Source organism: Carassius carassius, chromosome 5, assembly GCF_963082965.1.
Source record: "Carassius carassius chromosome 5, fCarCar2.1, whole genome shotgun sequence".
Lineage (NCBI taxonomy): Eukaryota > Metazoa > Chordata > Actinopteri > Cypriniformes > Cyprinidae > Carassius > Carassius carassius.
Genome location: NC_081759.1, coordinates 27,251,203 through 27,272,026, shown reverse-complemented (window position 1 = coordinate 27,272,026; position 20,824 = coordinate 27,251,203). Strand labels below are relative to the sequence as shown.

General features: G+C 37.0%; 1 protein-coding gene across 2 annotated transcripts in view; it reads right to left on the bottom strand.

Annotated features, from left to right (window-relative positions):
• The window catches only part of rasgef1ba (RasGEF domain family, member 1Ba), a 73,531-nt gene extending 53,704 nt beyond the window's left edge, over window positions 1–19,827 (bottom strand). Inside the window, exons 1-2 of one of the 2 annotated variants that reach the window (XM_059550357.1) lie at window positions 19,598–19,827; window positions 4,745–4,792 (exon numbers count right to left, since the gene is read on the bottom strand). In XM_059550357.1, the coding sequence (XP_059406340.1) occupies window positions 4,745–4,792; window positions 19,598–19,666 (117 nt within the window). In that variant the 5' untranslated portion in view covers window positions 19,667–19,827. The remainder of the gene's footprint in view (window positions 1–4,744; window positions 4,793–19,597) is intronic. The other variant, XM_059550358.1, reaches the window with a different exon arrangement.
• Window positions 19,828–20,824: the final 997 nt, after the last annotated feature.

Sequence of the window (20,824 nt, the reverse complement as noted above, 5' to 3'; positions counted from 1 at the left end):
GAGTTATGTCGAACGACACATGGGTTCTCACTTGGGAGGCCAATCATCTCTGAGTTTAAGAGAAAACGCCAATGAAAATTGGCTAGTGGATTTAACATACCTGAGCCACTCCCCGTGCCACCGGGTATAAATAGGGCGACAGGTGCATCCACTCATTAGATTTTTGCTTCGGAGCCGAGTGGTTGTATGAAAGCTGTTATACTCCACAAAGCCATTCATCTGCTGTGTCGGGAAGCTGTTCTGGTTGGCGGTACGGCGCAAACAGTGGTGTCCCTTTCAGCGATTCCCCTGGGCGCTTCAACTAAGAGAGCAGATTTCCTAAAAGAGCAAATCATGGACGATTCGCGTCTATTAAAAGACGCCGTTTCGTCCGCGTCCTTCTGGATGCGGTCGTTTCCTGTTCTCTGACAACGGCCACGATCGTGGTCTTCCGTGTCTGGGCATTCAGCATGCTGAAGGCGCGTTTGTGGATGGTTTTTGGTCTAGAGCGCGGCTCACAACCACGTTTTGCTCTGGTTCCTTTCTTCCCGGATGTGCATGGGGAAGTGATGTAGTCGTGGATGGCCCCTTTTTACGGCCAGAAGCAGCTCATTTCGTTCCTCCGTCCTCACTACCCTCGATGGCGGGGCAGCTAGGGGCGCGTCGACATTCCCCAGCAGGAGAGTGCGATTGCGGTGCACTTGTGTCCGCAAAACGCCGCCACTAGGACGAATAGTCCGTGCCTCTCACCCAAGTCCTGTAAACTGTCGGCTGCTCTCGCTGCCAAGGCTTACAGTGCTGCGGGCCAAGCTGCCTCTGCTCTGCATGCCATGGCTATCCTGCAAACTCACCAAGCCAAGGCTTTAACAAATGCACGAGGGTAGAACCAACCCGAGGTTGATGCAGGAGCTGCGCAAGGCAGTCCCTTGGGAAGGCGATGTCCACTCTGGTGGTCCAGTAGTGCCGTTTCTGGTTCAGTCTGGTCTGTATGAGAGACGTTGACAAAGTGCACTTTCTCGACGCTCCCATCTCCCAGGCTGTCCTGTGTGGCGACGCTGTCAGGGGCTGCGCCCAGCAGTTCCTGACAGAACAACAGCAGACTGAGGCCATACAGCACATCTCGCCACGACTTGATCCTCTGGTTGCCACCATTCCGTCGCGGGCAGTGCCTCAGCCTGCTCGTCGCCGTGGGCACCCCTCTGCATCCTCCACACCAGCTCGGCCCCGGAGCTCCGCCCACAAGCTCCCGTTCAAGATGCTGAATCGGTGTTAGCATGCCCGGAGCTCCGGTCAGCCCCTGTACTGGGCTAGGTGTCCATATGGCTTGATTCCCTACAGGTAATTCCATATGTGTATTTTTCCACGGTAAGGTTTCCCTCTTGGCAAACTCGTGTCTTCCCTAGACAGGCCCGTTCTGTCAGTCTCTTCTGGCAGCCGTTCCATCCCTACTCTAAGGTAGGACCTGCCTCAGAGACCCCTTCCATATGTAGTACTGCCCCCTGGGTCAGTCCATATCAGTATCTCCACATGTCACCTCCCTACGGGTAGGATGTGGTCTCCGTAGCGACCTTTTCCTAAGGCTCGCTTCCCCATTGTCTTGCCAAGCTGAAAGAACAAATAGGGAAGATTTGAAGCAATCTTTCTCTGAAAGTTGAAATCCCTTCCATTAACTTTATGTGGGCGGAATAGCAGCGTGGCCTTCTCCAGCAGCGATGTACTCACCCTTTGGCGCCTTCGGTACCAAGGTCAGTGAATTTGCGCTGGGGCTTTGGGAAGGTTGTGGCGTTTTCCATAGGACCCCATATGTCGTTCGACATAACTCGTAGTGACTGACAGATAGGAAACGTCTTGGTTACGTACGTAACCCTCGTTCCCTGATGGAGGGAACGGAGACGTTATGTCCCCATGCCACAACCTTGAACCGGTCGCTGTTGCCGGGACACGTTCTCGGCTCCTCAGCGTAAAACCTAATGAGTGGATGCACCTGTCGCCCTATTTATACCCGTTGGCACGGGGAGTGGCTCAGGTATGTTAAATCCACTAGCCAATTTTCATTGGCGTTTTCTCTTAAACTCAGAGATGATTGGCCTCCCAAGTGAGACCCCATATGTCGTTCGACATAACGTCTCCGTTTCCTCCATCAGGGAACGAGGGTTACGTACGTAACCGAGACGTTTTTTCAGGAAATTGCAGTGTAGACATGACAAAAATATTATGCAAGTAATACAGTAAATAAACATTAAATGCAGACAAGAAGTAAGTAACACTGCTAGACAGGAAACAATAGATGAAAGCATAATAATAGTTGAATATTGAAAACTTTTTTTTTTAATTCAGAAGAGTCATTTTAAATCGTAACAATATATGATTTAAACCAGTACCAAATACAAATATCAACCCAAACATTTCAACAGGTGAAATATAATTATTACCTCTTTTTATTATACTTTATTGCTTTTATTAAATATACTGTAAGCTGTTTTCTATGAATGTGTAAAGGCCCGTTCACACAAAGCATGATAACTAAAGATAACGATAAAGATAAAGTTCTAAAAATCGCTCTCAATATTAAAGAATAACAGAGTCCACACTACATTCATGCGATCATGTGTTGGTTATAATGGAAACACTCCAGGCCACTGTAGCCCTCCAGGAGTTTGGACAGTCTACACAAAGTGAGGTATTGGACAAATGCAGCAGAATGCTGATTGCAATAACAATTTATCAAATAATAATACCGAAGACCAGTAATAATGATTTTCTGTTTGATTACATGAAAACGTGAATAAATACAGTACGACTGTAAAACTGGGTGTCAGTAAGATTTTTTTTTAAAAGGAATTACCACTTTTATTCAGAAAGGATGCATTAAATTGATCAAAATGTATTGTTACTATTTCTTTCTATTTCAAATAAATGCTGTCTGCAGTGTTTTCATCAAAATGGTTTGTCCCTTATCAATGTAAAGTCATAAAGCAATGATTTATGCTAACATTGTCCAAACCCCCACTTTGCCTAGGGAGTTTCCAAAACTTTGTCGTGTTTTTGTTTTCATGGTCCTGTCAAAGTATAAAATATACAGGTGTTTAAATAAAAGCTCCTTTTTACCTTTGATTAGTGAGGAACATGTTTTGATCACATAGGCATAAAGCAGTCACGGTAATCCTCCACTGGCAAAAAAGGTTGAGCTCATAAAGGAAAGGGTGCAACGAAAAACGCAATCCAAGGAGCCTTTTGATGTGAAAGAGACCACACAATGAAATGTGAGACCCTCGTAATGCTAGCCTCATACACCCAAGCCACAGTCCTTGTTTACGTTTTATGATAAATTTTTTTTCTTTCTTAAGTAATTTAAGTTTGAAGGATGATTTCACAGGTCTGATTGTTGTTATCACTGCATAATGCCCCTTTATGTCACTTTTTAATGAAGTGCTTTTATTACAATTTGGCCACGTGTGCCAAGTGTAAAAGTCAGGTGAGCCTCATCAAAAACGTTTGCAACATGATCCCACCGCCACATTCCCATCAACTCTTTTTTTCTGAACTTAGCTAAAAGAAACTGGCATCAAATGCATAGTATCAAAGAGTCAGATAAACCCAGTCGACCCCGGCTGCGGTTGAGCCTGGGCACGGCTGCCTTGAGAACAAGTGGAGCACATGCTGACAGAAAGAGAATCTGAATTTGGGAAGATGAAAGTCATGTTTAAGCATTCCTAGACGCTCTCTTCAGAAGGACTGTGACTGTGTATGTGTGCAAGGATCAAAGCCTCATCTCCAGTGCTGGGCTGATGGTGGAGTGTGTGGGGGCCACAGAGGTCCCAGTGTGAATGGGGACAGGGAAGAGCTCTGGGCTTTGATGGAGAGCTTGTGCCTGATCCCCCATTACTACTGCATTGTCTGAAGGGCAAGGACAGTGGATCAGGTTACAAGCTTGTTGTATGAAGTGCAGTGGTGTTCATGCTGTTCACAGGTGTAAAAAAGACCTTCTTCAACTCTTCATTAGACAGGTGATGCCATGACACTGAGTGAAGTGAGAAATGATTAGATGTTGCTTTTTATACAACATGCAAAAAGTATTTTCGTAGCTTCATAACATTAAGGTTGAACCACAGATGTCACATGGACTATTTTAACGATGTCCTTACTATCTTTCTGGGCCTTGAACGTGTCAGTTGCATTGCTGTCTATGGTGTAAAATCTCTCGGATTTCATCAAAAATATCTTAATTTGTGTTCCAAAGTTGAATGAAGGTCTTACAGGTTTGGAACAACATGAGGGTGAGTAATTAATGACAGAATTGAAAATTTGGGGTGGCCTACTACTTTAAAATACTCACATCCCAACATTAAGGGCTAGTTGACCCAATAAGCTGGTGTTCCAAAAAACTGATGAATTAGGAATGTTGAGTGTGTCGTTTCAGTTTGTTCTAAACTTCATTGTAAATTGTTTAAACAAATTGTCTGAACAACATGTATTTGGAATAACTGTCTGAAAAAATGTATTATAAAATGATTTATTGCCAATATTAGTATTTTAGCCATTTGAAATCATACACTGTAGCTTTAAGTTTTGTTTTTTGTTCTTTCTGAGTAGTATTCAGGTGTGCAATACGGTATGTATAAATATATGTTTGATGTATTTTTGGGTCGACTGTCAAAAAGCAGAGGTGGGACAATATCAATGTCTTCTGCCTCAGGATAACTACAGCTTGTGTACCAAAATCAATACTTTCTATTCCCTACATCACATGACAAAGAGAACATACCCGCTGTTTGGTGACATGCCTCAATCCGATGTGCGGCTGACTCCTGCACTGAGGGGAAAAGAAAAGAGTTTTTTTGAATTTAGAAGGAATTTATTGCTCTAGCACACACACACACAAAACACATTTCTACAACTTTGAAAGACTTAGATTTTTGGTTTCTCACTCTCTAAAAATGCTTCAGAGAACACTGAATATAATCTGGTTTAAATTATAAACTGCATGATAGTTGTGAATACAAATCAAACATGGCAACCATACAAAGGTCATCAGAAAACGTTTCAAATTTTGACAGCAAATTTTATTCCTAGAGCTGTTTTCAAAAAACACACTCTCAGAAATAAGTACCAAAGCTTCCACTGGGGCTTTCAAAATGTACTACACTGAATTAGCATATCATTTAGTTCCACTAAATGGAGTTCCTAGAACCAAATATGTTCCAAGAAACTGCTGTGCGAACAATTAAAAAACAGGAACTAACTACGCTAATATTTCTAGAAACTATGAAACGGTTTCTCTGGTGCGAAAGCCCCTAATGGGTAGCTTTTAATGAATGTAGTTTATTGTCTGAGTAATGCACTATTTTGTAGAGAAGGTTATTGGCTATTATGCAGGCTTTAGGTACAAAGGTGTACCTTCTGTCACTGCTGCCCCAGTTACAGCTTTTGTATCCTTTGTTTCTGAAAGTGCAGGATGCATGTTAATATTCAAATTGGGCCAGTAAGTGGGTTTAAAAACTCAACCATAAACTCACCATATCTAAAAAAAAAATGAATATAATCATTAGGGCAAACAAACAAATAAATAAATGCTATATTTTTGCGGAAAATGATTTGAATCCTAATGTTGAAATTGCATTAAATACATATAGCTTTTTTTTTTGTATGTTGAGCTTTTTGAAAACTGTGTGTCACATTTCAAATGTGACGTGTGAAAGCAAACAAGCTTGGATTTTCTTTTCAAAAGTGAGGCTCATAAACAGAGTGTGCCGTTGAGTCTTTCACTGCTCAGAGCCTGCACTTTACCAGCTGCATAAACACAAACAAAAATACCTTAACTGACTCAAATCATGATGCATCCTCACAGAACCAAAAATTACCCCTCATACACGCACACACAAAACCACTATACCACTCTGACTACCTCACTAAATTCATGTCCAAAGATTTAAACACCGACCTTAACCAAAGACCGCTGCTCCCTTTATTGGTGGGCAAAGCAATTATCTGGGAAACAGGTGACGGCTGAGTAGATTTTTCAGCTCTAGAGAGAATTTATTCAGCTGATGTAGATATAACACAGGGCCTGGGGAAACAACACCTGCTCCAACCCATCAAAGATGATGGACCTTACCATAACAGCTTAAATGTATTTACATGACACGGCGATATAAAAACCAAAATTAGGATCCAAATCAATTACACAACAGAACAGAAAGATGTTGCCATGTAAATTAATCAGTAAACTCAATATCTGAGTGTGAGACCCATGCACAAATCATGAGAGAGGACAGACAATTGCTAACAGAAACCTCATCACATAAGAGTTCTTCATTATGAGGGAGACAAGTTGCCTAGTTACCACAGCAGCCTGCTACGTGGATGTTCTTGGGCTGGTCTACAGAGTCTCCATTGTGACTGCTGCCTGAGAGGCCAAACACCTCCTTTAGGTTACGCATGTGTGTGTGGGAGAGCCCTCTCCAGGTCTTTGGCTAACGTGGGTGATTACATGTGCATAAGGGTTCAGGGGACTGATATCTTCATGCAGTAAATAATATTTTAAATGATAAAATATAATATAATATTTTAAATTATATACCACTCAATATTTAAAAGAAAAAAGAACAGTCAAAACTTTCACATGAACTTTAGTTCATATATATATTTATAATTGTATTTCATATGAAGTAGTTCAAACATAGTTAATTAACGTATTTACTAACATATTGCTTGAGACTGATATTAAAATTATAATTATAAACTTAATTTCAGAGGTGGAAAGAGTACAAAAATATTCTACTCAAGTAAAAGTACCATTACATTAATGAAATTTTATTTAAGTACAAGTAAAAGTACCAGTCTAAAAATCTACTCAAGTAAAAGTAAAAAGTAGCTCATTTAAAATTTACTCAGAGTAAAAATTACTTAGTTACATTTTAACAGTGGGAGGGAGTCAAAATGGGACAGGCCAGTTCCTGGAGGGCCACAGTCCTGCACAGTTTAGATATAACCTTAATTAAACACACCTGATCCAGCTAATCTAATCATTTAGGTTTATTTGAAAACTACATGATATGTGTGCTGGAGCAGGGTTAGAACTAAACTCTGCAGGGCTACGGCCCTCCAGGAACTGAGTTTGACACCCCTGGGATAGGTCTATTAATCTCAAACTAGTTGTTTTTAATTAAAGGAATCAGTTATTTAGAATAATAAAACATTTGGGCTGTTACCAGGCAAATCAGTATCAACAAACTCATCTTTTAATGCAGAGGAAATGCAGAAGATTCATTGGAAGTGGCATTTAGATGTATTACACTGTTTAGTGCAGGACAAGAATGCATTTAACCTGCAGTTACAAATGCATGAATAATGTTTTGATATACAAGACATAAAATGTTGAATACTCATTTGAAATGATAAGAAATTAATTATTTAAAAAAATCAAAAGATACTTTAAATGTGAAATTAAAATGGCCAGTATGTGTCAGCAAGTCACTGTTAATAAGTGAGTCATTGCGATTGAACCGAATCATTTAAACGGTTGATTCATTCAGGAACGAAACACTGTCACGTTGCTCAGAGACGCAAAACTGTGCTTTGGTGGCTGTGTTTGGAATTATTTTCTGTTGTAGAAATAGAGCTAAAAAAGGCAATATGGTGTCTAAAACGCAAGTCTCTTAATTAACTTGTTTACTGAACTGTTATATATATGTATGTATATATTCATGATGATTTTTGGTGGAAAAAATGGCATTCTTTGTGTGATTTTGATTTAATATATGAAATTATATAAATATGTGAATTTTCTGCCCCTATATCTTCAATTTTGTGATCATTCTAAATGCATTTTAGGAGACTGAATCACACAGTGAAAGAATGCGCGCGCACATCATTAAAACAAAAATAGCACACTCCTCACCACGGTCTTTTTAGCTAATTTGTGCAAAACCTCTTGCTAAAATGTCAAAGCTTCATTTTAAGCACCAATGCAACGATGCAATTATTTAGCTTACCTCTACATTCTTGCGAAGGGTTGATGTCTTGTCGAGATTTTATAAGCTGCTAGTTTGGTCTTCCTAGGCAAGTACAGCTTACACTGCATAATAGAGCATACATATGGCCAGGGGTTCACTTCATTTCCTTCGAGTTAAACTTCAGAATATGACGGGGTTTCGTTTTCAGCGGTGTCTGCACCACTAACGCCCGTTTTGTCCGTCTGCATCTTTCTTGTGATTTTAGCGCCAGTTTGTCCTCCTGCCCATTATGCCGTAGTTTCCAGGGAGCGATTTATTTTTTTTATTTTTTTTATTTTTTTACTCAGTAATTAATGTGTTTTAAAATGTAGCGAAGTACAATACTTCAAACAAAATATACTTAAGTAAAAGTAAAATTACAGATTTAAAAAATTACTTTAAAAAGTATTAGTACACAAAAAAGCTACTCAATTACAGTAACGCGAGTAAATGTAATTCGTTACTTTCCACCTCTGCTTAATTTGGAGTACTGCTTGATAAGGACTGAATGATTTTTGAACATAATCGGTCTTTAAATGCAAGATGTTTAAAGTATACCTGAAGTATACTTGCTATAGTTCCACTGTAGCACAATCAAATATACTTCAGTATATCTTTAGTTGGACTCCTTTCGCACAGTTATCTCTGCTTACTGGAAGCTTTTTTAGGCTTCTGATTGGCCAACATGACTTTACAGTTGAGATTATATCGCCACCTGTCGGCTTGGCATGCTCCTGACAGTGCTTCATAGCATGCTTTTGTGTTTTCATGTGGACGGAGATTTTTTTGAAAATGGAAGGAAAAACTCAATGTATAAAAATACCCTTTTACGTGTGGGCATGGCCTAAATAAGCTTTCCACGGATGTATGGTTTGTTGCATGACAATATTTGACCAAGATACAACTTTTTGAAATTCTGGAATCTGAGGGTGCAAAAAAAATAATGAAATAATGAGAAAATCGCCTTTAAAGTGGTCCAAATGAAGTTCTTAGCAATGCATATTACTAATCAAAAATTACGTTTTGATATATTTACGGTAGGAAATTTACTAAATATATTTATGGAATATGATCTTTACCTAATATCTTAATGATTTTTGGCATAGAAGAAAAATGAATCATTTTGACCCATACATTGTATTGTTGGCTATGGCTACAAATATACCTGTGCTCCAGGGTCACAAATATATAAATGTAAACGTATATGAAATATAATATAATATAAACTTAGCATGAAATAAATGCATTTCAAATACATTTTAGTATATTTATTTTTCACTATTTATTTTTCACTAGGGTAGCTCTGACAAAATCACCTAGTACAGCATAAGGCAGAAGATTTTCTGAAAGAGCAAAATAAATAAATAAACCTTTTAAACTTATTTTTTTTTTCATTATTGCAGTGTAGCACTGTTTATACCTTTTTATAGAAGATGGCCATTAGATATTCATAAACCGTGAGTAGCATGTCCTATCCCAAGGACATGGCATATGATAACTGAGCTTATATTTCTGGTTAAAAGAAATGAGAGGAAATAAAAACATGGTGGTGAATCTAGAACAGCAATACAATGATTATCCAAAGCGTGTCATTTGTAGTCTTATTTGTAGCTTTATTTGTAACTTTAGCAACAGCAGAAAAAGGTCCTGCATTTAATAGGCATGTAATAGACATGAAAGATGAATCCTTTAGTCTTACTAAACTGATCATTAACTGAAGTGAACGCTCAATTTGTCAATATTCATAATAATAAATCGTATTTTTGGTATCTGATGGTGCAGATCCATTTACAGATCTTATTTTTTAACCATGTAAGATAGAAAACACATCATATTAGATTTAAATGTAAATGTAATAGAAGACTACAGCTAATGTTTTTTAACATTTTAATTAAATAAGTGCGGTTGGGAGGGGTGCTGACATCATTAACCCGTTTAATGCCAAGTGCCAAACAAACCATACCCCAGACTGAGAAGATAAAGTGAAATCATTTACATGCAAGACACAAATGTCAAGGACGTCAAGGATCAGATGGGCACATATGAGCAGAATATCATTACAGTAAATGGAAAAGGAACCCAATGAAGTGCTGTAATTAATGCAATCAAATTCTCTTTATCATCAAATGCAGCATGACCATTAGTTCAGTGGCTGTTACTCAAGACAATGAATGCAGGAGCAGTGTTTAATTAAACAGAATCATTGCATTATTTTAATAGAGTATTAAAGAGTTGTTTATTTACATTCCCATTCATCTCAATGGCAGTTTCTCACTAAGTACTAGACTGCCCAAAAAGTATGTGATTTGCCTACTTTATGTTTAAATCCAGATTGTGTCATTACAGTAGGCTAAGAGTCATGCTAACCAAACAAACCTTGAAACTTTTAGTCCAGCAGCAATTACTCCAGTCTACAGTGTCACATGTAACTTCAGAAATCATTCAAATATGCTGAATGGTGCTCAAGAAATATTTCTTATTATCAATGTTGAAAATAATTGTGCTGCTTATATAACTGTGGTAATTGTGATACCTTCAGGATTTTTTTGAATTAATAAAAAAATAATAACATCAGCATTTATTTAAAATAAGTAAAATAATTTTTTTGCAATAAAAGTCTTTCCTGCAACTTTTGATCAATTTAATTGCTGAATTTAACTATTCATATCTATAAAACCAAATCTTACTGACCCCACACTTTTGAATGGAAGTGTATATATGCGTTCCTTGAGGGAAGTTTATATAAAGGAGTAAAACTGTTGATAATAATGCTTTCATAGCAACAACTGCTTTGGAGACACTTGAAGACAATCAAATACCAAAGGGTTTATTCACCAGGGTCAAACAGACATATGCAGAGTCGGAATTTGCTGAATTATTATAAATATTTTCTTAAAAACTGTTCAACTATCTAAACAGGAGGTATATTACCACATTATCACGCACCATCTATCCTTTTCAAATCAGATGAGCACCAGTGCTTACATAAAGCTGACCTTGACTAACATAGCCTGTTGAAGCTGGTGAAAGTGTGGACAGCACAGAGGCAGCCGCTCTATCCAGCGGGCATCAATTTTATCAGCGTCAGGGTGACGGAGTGCATGGCTGTCACTGGGATGAGATACGGCAGGCTGAGGTCCCATCTGATGTCCTGACAGTGTCTGCTCACCCCTGGCCTGTCCAGTTGTGAGTGCTCCTCTCTTACAGTGTGTGACAGGCAGACTCAGGGGCAGATAAGGCACAGAACATGCCTCATAAAACAAAAGGAGTGAATAATGTAGAGAGGCTTTTTTACAGTTCAGGATAAATTACCTTGACATCTTGAGAAAGGTCTTGAGAGAAAGCCAATATGAAGTTTTATAGCCCCAGTCTTGCTCTTGAAGGCTCACTGGAGCATTGGAGCTTTCATATAATTACAAAAGACTATTCTCCAGCTATGTTTATGGCATATTTTAAAAACAAATACATAAAAATCTAAGGTTAAGAGATGGAAATCTGTATAGTTGAAGGTTGCAGAGGTCAGAAGAATATCATAGTCTTCAATACACAAGGTTTAAGACGCACACTGACAGTCAAAAACTGGACGTAAACAAAGTTTTAGGATTTAGATCAATTTAAACAAATAAACATTATGATGCAATATAAAAAAAAAAATGATATACTTGTAGTTCACTAATCACATTTACATCAACCAAGGTCAAATGTTCTTTAGTTTTCGGACTTAATTGTATTGCTGGTAGGCTTGTTGCGATAGTCGGTGTTACCGGTGATACACGGTGTTTAACCCACCTACCGGTTATAGCACTTGACCACCGGCACCGTCCCCATCGTGTTGAAGTTTTAGCCTATAGCGATAAAGCACTTAATTCAGTTAGTGACTACGTGCCTTCGTAATTTAGCGTAAGCGGAACGAGCGCCGCAGTAAAGCAGCAGGTGTCTGATTTCATTTATCATTTGAGGAGAGTGAGGCGAGCTAACTGGCAAAGGATGGCGGAAGATCTGGTTTCAAAGCGAACTGTTGCAATTTAAAATGAAGGTTTTTCGTTTATTGTTTCTCATTTAGCCTATTTATATTTTTTTTTGTACGGTGTATGCAGTTAATAGGCCTACCTCTTTTTTTTAACAGCTTAACGTGAGTTTAGTTTTTATATTAGTTTTTTTTTTTGCACTTAAGTGTCCAGTGATTATTCGGGTAGGCTACCTTATTTAACGAAGTTTTTGATGTTCGTTCGTTTCATATTCGATGGTTGTGCGGTGTTTTTTTTTTTTTTTTTTTTGCTGAAAAAGGCAGGCACTTTATTTAACGTATATTTATAATTATTTAACGAGTCTTGTTTGATACTTGCACGATGTGTGCAGTGGTTCGTTTTGTTAATAAATGCACTTTAAAGGTGTTTCATAAGTGCTTTCGTTTAGTTTTTGCATGGTGTGTTAAGTTATTATTCATTTTGCAATAAAGATGTGTGTAATACAAGCGAGTGTCTTATTGTTTTGTGTATTTTTATTAAGAATAAAATAAATTAACCCATGATTAATTCAAACAAATGCTACTGAATTGCCGCTAATTAAAGTGAAAGTAAATTGAGACGTGTGCACGTCTGCACAACCACATTTTCGGCCTCCCGAAATCCCCGACACGCAACCCCGGTGACACCGGGATTACCGGTTTTTTTACACGTCGATTAACCGGTGGAAAAAATCCGTCACCGCAACATCCCTAATTGCTGGTGTTATTTAAAAAAAAAAAAAACATTAAAAAATCTAGTGCTGTCAAACGATTAATTGCAATTAATCACATGCAAAATAAAAGTTTTTGTTTGCATAATATATGTGTGTGTTCTGTGTATATTATGTATATATAAATACACACACATACAATACATATTTTGAAAATATTTACATGTATTTACATGTCTATTTATATTCATACAATTTATATTATAAATAAATATATTTTATATATAAACAACATGTTTTACTGAAATATATACATGCATGAGTGTGTATTTATATATACATAATAAATATACACAGCACACATACATATATTATGTAAACAAAATTTTTTATTTTTGATGCGATTAATCATGATTAATCGTTTGACAGCAATAAAAAAAATCTAACTATAAATACATAGTATTACAATTTTTTTTTTTACTATTTACTAGTTGTCTAAGACCTTTCCATTCCACTATATGCTTGCTTAATATGCTTACTGTTATATGTTGACTTGCACAAAAGGCAAAACACTTCTAAAACATTTTAGGCAAAAGTGTTGTAATGCACTCAGTTATCTATAGCTAACGCTTTTTAAAATAATTTCTACTAAATAAATTAGCTATAAATGGAAGTTTAGCTATAAACAGCTTTAGCTTTAGACACTTGCTTTTGAATATGGGTTTCTCTCCAGCTTTTAAAGTGGGTATTTGGACAGTTTAGAAATGTACAGAGCCCCCTTGTGGCTTATTTGGACTGATACAGAGTTTTTACAAATTAACCAAGGGTTTGTGCAAATTAGCCTCTTCTTATTATTTAGGTTGAGGAAGCTTCCCATAATTTAGAAACACAGCTGCTTATGAAAGCACATGAGGCATTAGACGTGAAATGCAGGCACCCAAGTGTTCATTAAAAATCTTTTTGGCAAGCACCTTTACCATTGTAAGTCTCTTCGCGTAATTCGCCGCCAAGATCTTCACTGATTAGCTTGTTATGTGTGAGTGACATGTCTCTCTTTTGAGACCTTGAGTCTGATGATTCCCCATTCCAAACAGCAGGTGGATTGAGCAGGGCCTTTGTTCATGACTAAGAAGACACAAAGATTGACACACGGTATCAGGAGAAAAAGGTCTCCAAGGGAAGCGTTGTTTGATGAGATTATGCTGTGGAAACAAAACTGAGGCGTTCCCTGTTTTCCCAGGGAAAAAAATCCTTCAAATGAATTTGCTGTGAGAAATAGAAATAGATGTATCAGAGAGTATCTGAAGACAACCTTTTCTGTGTCTCTTTGGAAATGATTGTGATGGTTGATCATAATCAGGATACAAGGCCCAGCTGAAATCCCCTTTTTAACAGAAAACAGACCATAACTACACATTAAACAATAATGGTCTGGGTAAAACCATTTTCTTCTTGGTATGCTAATGTCATCAAATGAAAAGCCACAATAACACCCAAAAAAAGGGATCTGTTACCCCTAAGTCAAAAATCTGTCATTAAAATGGAAATTGCCTCAGATAAGATTCAATGAAGGTCAATTAAAAACTCTAATAGGCACAAAAAGAGATAAAGCCTTCAAAGCCCTGTCAGCAGAAAATAACTGCACGTAGTGTATGACAAACCCAGACCCCAGAGAATACATTTATGAAAATGAAATCATTCCAACATGGAAAGCACTTAACAATGATAAAACGTAATTCAATGCATTATATTAGCTATTGTCAAGATTATAATTATTATAAACCTGAATGGTCTGAACAGATTTCCATATCTTCAAAATTCTAATAATGGTGACATTATAAAACTTAGCTTTAATACAATAAGCTTTGAATATGCATTAAACATGGCTTCTAACAAATGCTACTTTAAAAAAAAAACTAATCTGTAAATGAACCAACTAATCGTGAGAAATTTTGGATTTTTTGCTCTGAATCTTTTGTTGCCTCCAGAATAATTTTGCAAATACTTATATATATTAAAGGCTTTGTTCACCTTCATCCTACGGAAAAGAAAATGCAACTATATAACTCCTCTTGTGCTCCACACATGCTCCATACATACAAAACTGACTGTGCCTAAATGCTTTACTAGACCACTACAAGGACCAAAACAAAAAAATATACAAAACTCTGTACTACTCAGCATAAACTATATTCACTTGTTCTGCTTAGAAAATAAAACATGTAGGTTTTGTGGTTACCTCATGACTGACTGTGGCCAATGAAAGTCATTACTTTGCTTTTTAAGTTCCGTGCATCAACGTTTAAACTACAATCCAGTTTCAGTAATCCAGCTGCATCGCCTGCAGAAAGCTCATTCAAGGAAGACATTAAAATGAAGAACATTAAACTGTTGGTGAATTTAACTTCCACCAACAGACTGCATCTTTTGAATAAAACTTGAGTACTGTAGGTCACATGTTTCTGACAAATAGCATGATATGCTAAGCTCAAAGGCACAGAGTTTCGAGTCTAGCCTTCTCTTCCCCGGGCGCAGCAGCATAAATGGCTGCCCACTGCTCCGGGTGTGTGTTCTCGGTGTGTGTGTGTTCAGTGCTGTGTGCGCACTTTGGATGGGTAAAATGCAGAGCACGAATTCTGAGTATGGGTCACCATACTTGGCTGTATGTCATGTCACGTCACTTTCCTGTTGTGAAAAATCCATTATAAATTAGGCACTTTAAATCTAAATATGATTGAAGGACAAGGAAACATGACAGGACTGAAGAAAAAACATAAATCTCTCTCCAATGCCCAAACACATGAGAAAACTCACACAGAAGTGTTTCACTGAAGCTGAAATGTGAGTACATAACATTCAGTATGGAAAAACATGAAATCTTTCACAATCGCTTGAATTGTTTATTCAATAGACACTGTAAATAGAATATTCTGTTTGTGAAACAGTCTGTGACATTTCTTATTGATGATTTGTGAACAGTTTGATATCTTAAAGGTCACTTGCTTCCACTGTCTGGAAGTCTTGTTGGCTTGCTGAAAATTTATTTTTGTTTAGAGGTAATTCCTAAAAGATATCCAGAAACTCACAGCTGGGATATGCTGAGCAAGACTGATCTTTTCTGCTTGCGTATGCAGGTTAGGATCTCCACATCCTTGAGAACTCATCTAATAAATGCACTGATCACACAGATCTGTATGTAAGTTTGGCGAAGGAAGTAGTCTTGACCACACTCTCATTTTTCATTTACTAACCAAGGTAAAATAAAGAAGCACATTTCTTTTAGACACTTCTTCATGAAACTAACAAATTAAGCAGATTACTGCATCAAAACGACCAAAGATTCACACACACAAAAAATCTGTATTGCAAAACTTGGTTCTCACATTTGAGAACATCTCTTTAAACACTGCCTCACAGTGGAAGCATTAGGAGAAAAAGAAATGTTCATTCAAAATGGTGATAAAAAAAAACTACATAACAATTAACAATACATGACATTATATTTAGTCATTTAACAGACGCTTTTATCCAAAGGGACTTAAAAATGAGGGCAATGGAAGCAATCAAAATCAACAAAAGAGCAATGTTATGCAAGTGCTATAACAAGTCTCAGTTAACTTTACGCAGTACATGTAGCAAGTTTTTATTGTTATTATTATTATTATATAATAAAAGAAGAAAACAGATGGAGAAGAATAGAGCCAGCTAGTGTTATAGACTAGAGTTATAAAACTATCTGGCTCTATTCTTTTCAATCTGTATCTGTTTTCTATCTTCTATCACGAAGGATTTTCTAGACGAGTAAAAAATTATTTGTCTTGTTTTCAGAAAAAAAACAGATTTCAAACAGAAACTCACTTAATTTTGGCATGTTTTTTTTCTGAAAACAATTTTTTCCTTCTTCATTTAAGAATTTTTAGATATTTGGGCTGAAAACAAGACAAAAATTCTAATTAAGAAAAGCATATTTTTATTTTTTGCTCTTGTTTATTGTAAATAAAAAGAAAACAAGTAGAATACAAAAATAATAGAGAAGCTATAGTGTTTTTGTTTTTGTTTTGTTTTTTAAGAAAACAAGCAGTTAGTAAATTAATAGAGTGCAAGTCTAAGAATAGAATTAGAATAGAGAGTGCTAAAGTTAGAGGGTCAAATAAAGATGGAAGAGATGTGTTCTTAAAGCTGGCTAAGGACAGGTCATTCCACCAGCAGGGAACATTTAATGTAAAAGTTTGTGAAAGTGAAAGTGACCATTTCTACATAAAAGTTTTACATTCTACATAAAAGCATACTAACATTGTTACACTATGAACACGTACTCAAAAAAAAATCTATATTAATAGTAAAATTGCCTTTTAGCTTTGAATTAATTAATTAATTAATTTGGGGCTTTGAGAGAACTAGTAGTTACTCTGGCAATTTTGCATATATGCATATTAAACCAAAAATTATCATAAAGTGTGTTTAAACCAATATAACAGCTTAAGATTTAGAGAAAACTGCAGCATTCTAGAGAATATTAAATACAAGTTAAAGACTCAAAGTTAAATTAAAGACTCACACAAGCCAAGTCAATTTTGCAGTTGTCAGTTTAAGGGAAGAAATGGATTTGGTTTTGGCTGGCAGCACTTCAGGGTCCACTCTGAAATGGCCTGTCGAGAACACTGATTGGTTCTGATTAGGAGTGAAGCTGAGAGCATATGCCCTCTAAATGAAAACTCCTCTCAGAATAGGACTTTTCTCATCCCTCCATATCTCAAAATCCATTTATGTAGTTGACATATTTGTTTGGGTGCTGCTATTATACTGCTATTATATTATAACAGCTGGAATATGTTTAAAAGATGACTTATATGATGCCCTTTGCTAGATCAGACATATGACAACACTATTACTTGCTGAAATCCTTACAAATCCTTGAACAAAATTTAGATACAGAGGACTGCACTGATTAATCTAAAAGTTTAATTCAGAAAAAAAAACAATCCTAAAAGGTCTTAAATCCTAAGAAAAATTAATTCAAACTGATTAAAATATGCTAGGAATCTATCAAAATGCAGGTTTGGATGCCTGCAGGTATAAGGTTTAGACTGCAGGTAAATTATTTTGGATATCATTTTTATATTCAAGAAGCCTGTGTACATGGATGTGTGTTTGCATGGCATGCATGGTCACCTTGCCTGACTCAGTCTCATGCTGAGTGTCAAACAAGTGACCACAGGACACTAATGAGGACCAGATCTGAGCCAACTCAACATTCAACACCTCCACACAGTCCACAGTAATCTGACCAGCCACAACTCCTTTACTGAACCCAAAAACTAACAAAACTGAAGCCTAGTAAGCTACAGACAAACACAATCAACAAACCATGCAGACTTTACAAGGGTCATGAACTGCCTTTTTATTGTTTTTAACTGTTCTCTGTGGTCCATGTTAATGTTATCAAGATTTTTACATTTAAACAAAACAATTTAGAGGCAATAGGCTGTTTTCTGTCCTGTTTTGACCCCCCTCATCAGAACGCTCCATTTGAATAGGTGTGCTAGATTGTAGACTCAGAAGTAAACACCCACTAGTGCGAATGGCCAACAGTTGTGAATGTTAGACAGCCTAAAAACGCATAAATACTCAGTACATATCGAACTATCTGTAATAACAGACACAGCAATAGTGACCACATAATAAAAAGTTACACAAAATCTGTTTACACCTTGATTTTACTCAAGTTTCAATTATTTTAATTATATATAATGAGATGACTGTAAAATCATCCTGTGTCCCCTTGGAAGCCCCCCAGTGGGCTCAAAAAAACAAAGTGCACTCAACAGACCTAAACCTGAAATAGAAACCAACTTTGTAGACCTATTATTATTACAATGCACCCTAATCAAATTTTGAAAGATAAAAGTTAAGATACATGCAAAACAACAGGACAGTAGACACAGAGCATTTCAAAAATACACACACAGGGGAAGGAAGGCATGGTGCACTCATGAGATTAGAGGCAAAGGCAGATCTCATGGCTTTGTGCAGATCCAATCAGAATATATTCTCTAATATAACAGCCTGAGCACTAATCCCTCAACACCACTGTGCTGCAGTTGTTCTTCACTCACTATATCTGCTATTACAGACCGATTATGGCCATCAGCAATAGATAATTGAAAAGCATGGATTCAGCTTGTGCTCACACACACTGATTTAAAAATAGCTGGATCTGGGGGATTATAAAGTAAATTAAGCCTAGCAGCAACTGACATAATGAACACATAATCCAAACAAACATATTTTCATGAGAAAGTCAGTATGCCACCTTCAAAAGATTCACAAATGTGTGATGCTTTACCAAAGACAGGATACAAAATTGATGCGCTTAAATTCATGATGCATTTACTGCCCAGTTGAAGAAGGACATTGCAAAGCATATCTGTAATGAAAGGACTGATTAATGCAGGTTTCATATTAGTTCACTTAGCATCACGATTTAAAGTCAATTTTGTATTTCAGGTGAATGTCCCCTGACACACTGACCTAAATACACACTGTAAAAGCTTCTTAAGGACATCAAGGCTGACTCCTTTCCATCAACATTTAAAGACTTAGCTCTTATGTTCATCTGAACCCATTATTTTATACATCAAAATGGTCATCATTGTATTTAGTATTTGTTTATGTAAAAAGGACTTATTCTATTAGCTATAACCATAATTTAAATGCTCAGGTAGCCACCAATTGTGTGGCAGCAGCATTAACAAACTGCTGTGAAGGTACCAATCTGTCTCAAATAACTGAGCATCGCTTTAATAGATTAAACAATCAAATGACTACAAGCGGTGCTTTAATTATACCTACGGTAAATAAACCAATACAAATCACTGTAATATATGAAACCTTTGAAGATATCAGGTAATGAAACGTGCCATGAAACAAACAGACTTTAATCATACCTCAAACATTGGAGATGCTCCTTTCTCGGGCAGTGTACATCCCAGCAGCTCGGCGAGGAACTTTGCCATATAAATGTATGTTGTGTGTTTCGCCGGTAGATTGAAAACGCCGCTGGCTCTTTTTACCCTTACAGTGCCCACAGGTAGTCTTGTTCCAGCAACGGTTTCCTACAGCACAACAGACCGATTTTTCGCCTCTTGGATTTTCCTTTCAGCATTTCTTTGACTCCGAACAAATAGGATTAATTTTAAAGGTGTGACAGCTCATTGTCTTTGTCTAGTCAAGAGCGCGTGTGTCTGCGTAGAGCGGCTCGCGAGCGCAGTGGAGTCGAGCTCATTGAAAACCACTTGTAATCCTGGTGTAGGGGAGGGAGGAATAGCTGAGGGGACGCCAGACAGGACGTGAAGTTCCGACAGGTTTCCTAGCTCCTTCTGGGATTTCAAATAAGTTTTTGGTCTGTTATCATTTCTAAGGATCAAACTTGCTCGTCGTGAACCCCTTTAGCCCTCCAGAGTGCAATACTCGGGTAATGAGAACATTACACAAATGAAACAAACCTGTGGAAACCTATGTTAGACAGTAGGCTATCTAGGATTATGCATTGATGGCTATATTGCATGCAAATTAGTTTTTGGTTTAATTACTGTCATTTTTTGAGTCGCTGAGTCCACATTTTATATTTTGTTTGAGGACAGAATTTCCCTTGGCCTAGGCATTGTTCTTTCCAGTCGATTGTTTACAGTGAATAAATCGATCCGTCGGTTAAACTAGAAACGATTGTTTAAAATTCGGTTCAACTCGTTGTTACACAACGGTTAACAACTCACTGGATGGGAAAATTATTAGTCATTATGATTTATTATGAAATAAAGCAAAAGAAAGAAAATATATTCCATGATTTGAGGTCAGCATCATAAAATGCATGAAACATCACAACAGTGATTTGACAAAGAGTGAATAGTGAGTTGATATAAAACATAATAATTAACCCAATTATAAATAACCCAATTCAAACACTAAAAATATAAACATTCTATTCATTTACCTGGACGTGAGTACCAACATCCATGAGAAAACTGTAAACCTGCAAATGTGTTGTTAAATTGTTGAAATATTAACTACTTCTGTGATATGTCAACAAATATTTTAAGGGGTGAAAAAAATGTTTAGCAATCCCTGTATTAAACACACACTGATAAACATGAAAACGCCCAAACTTCCAGGTT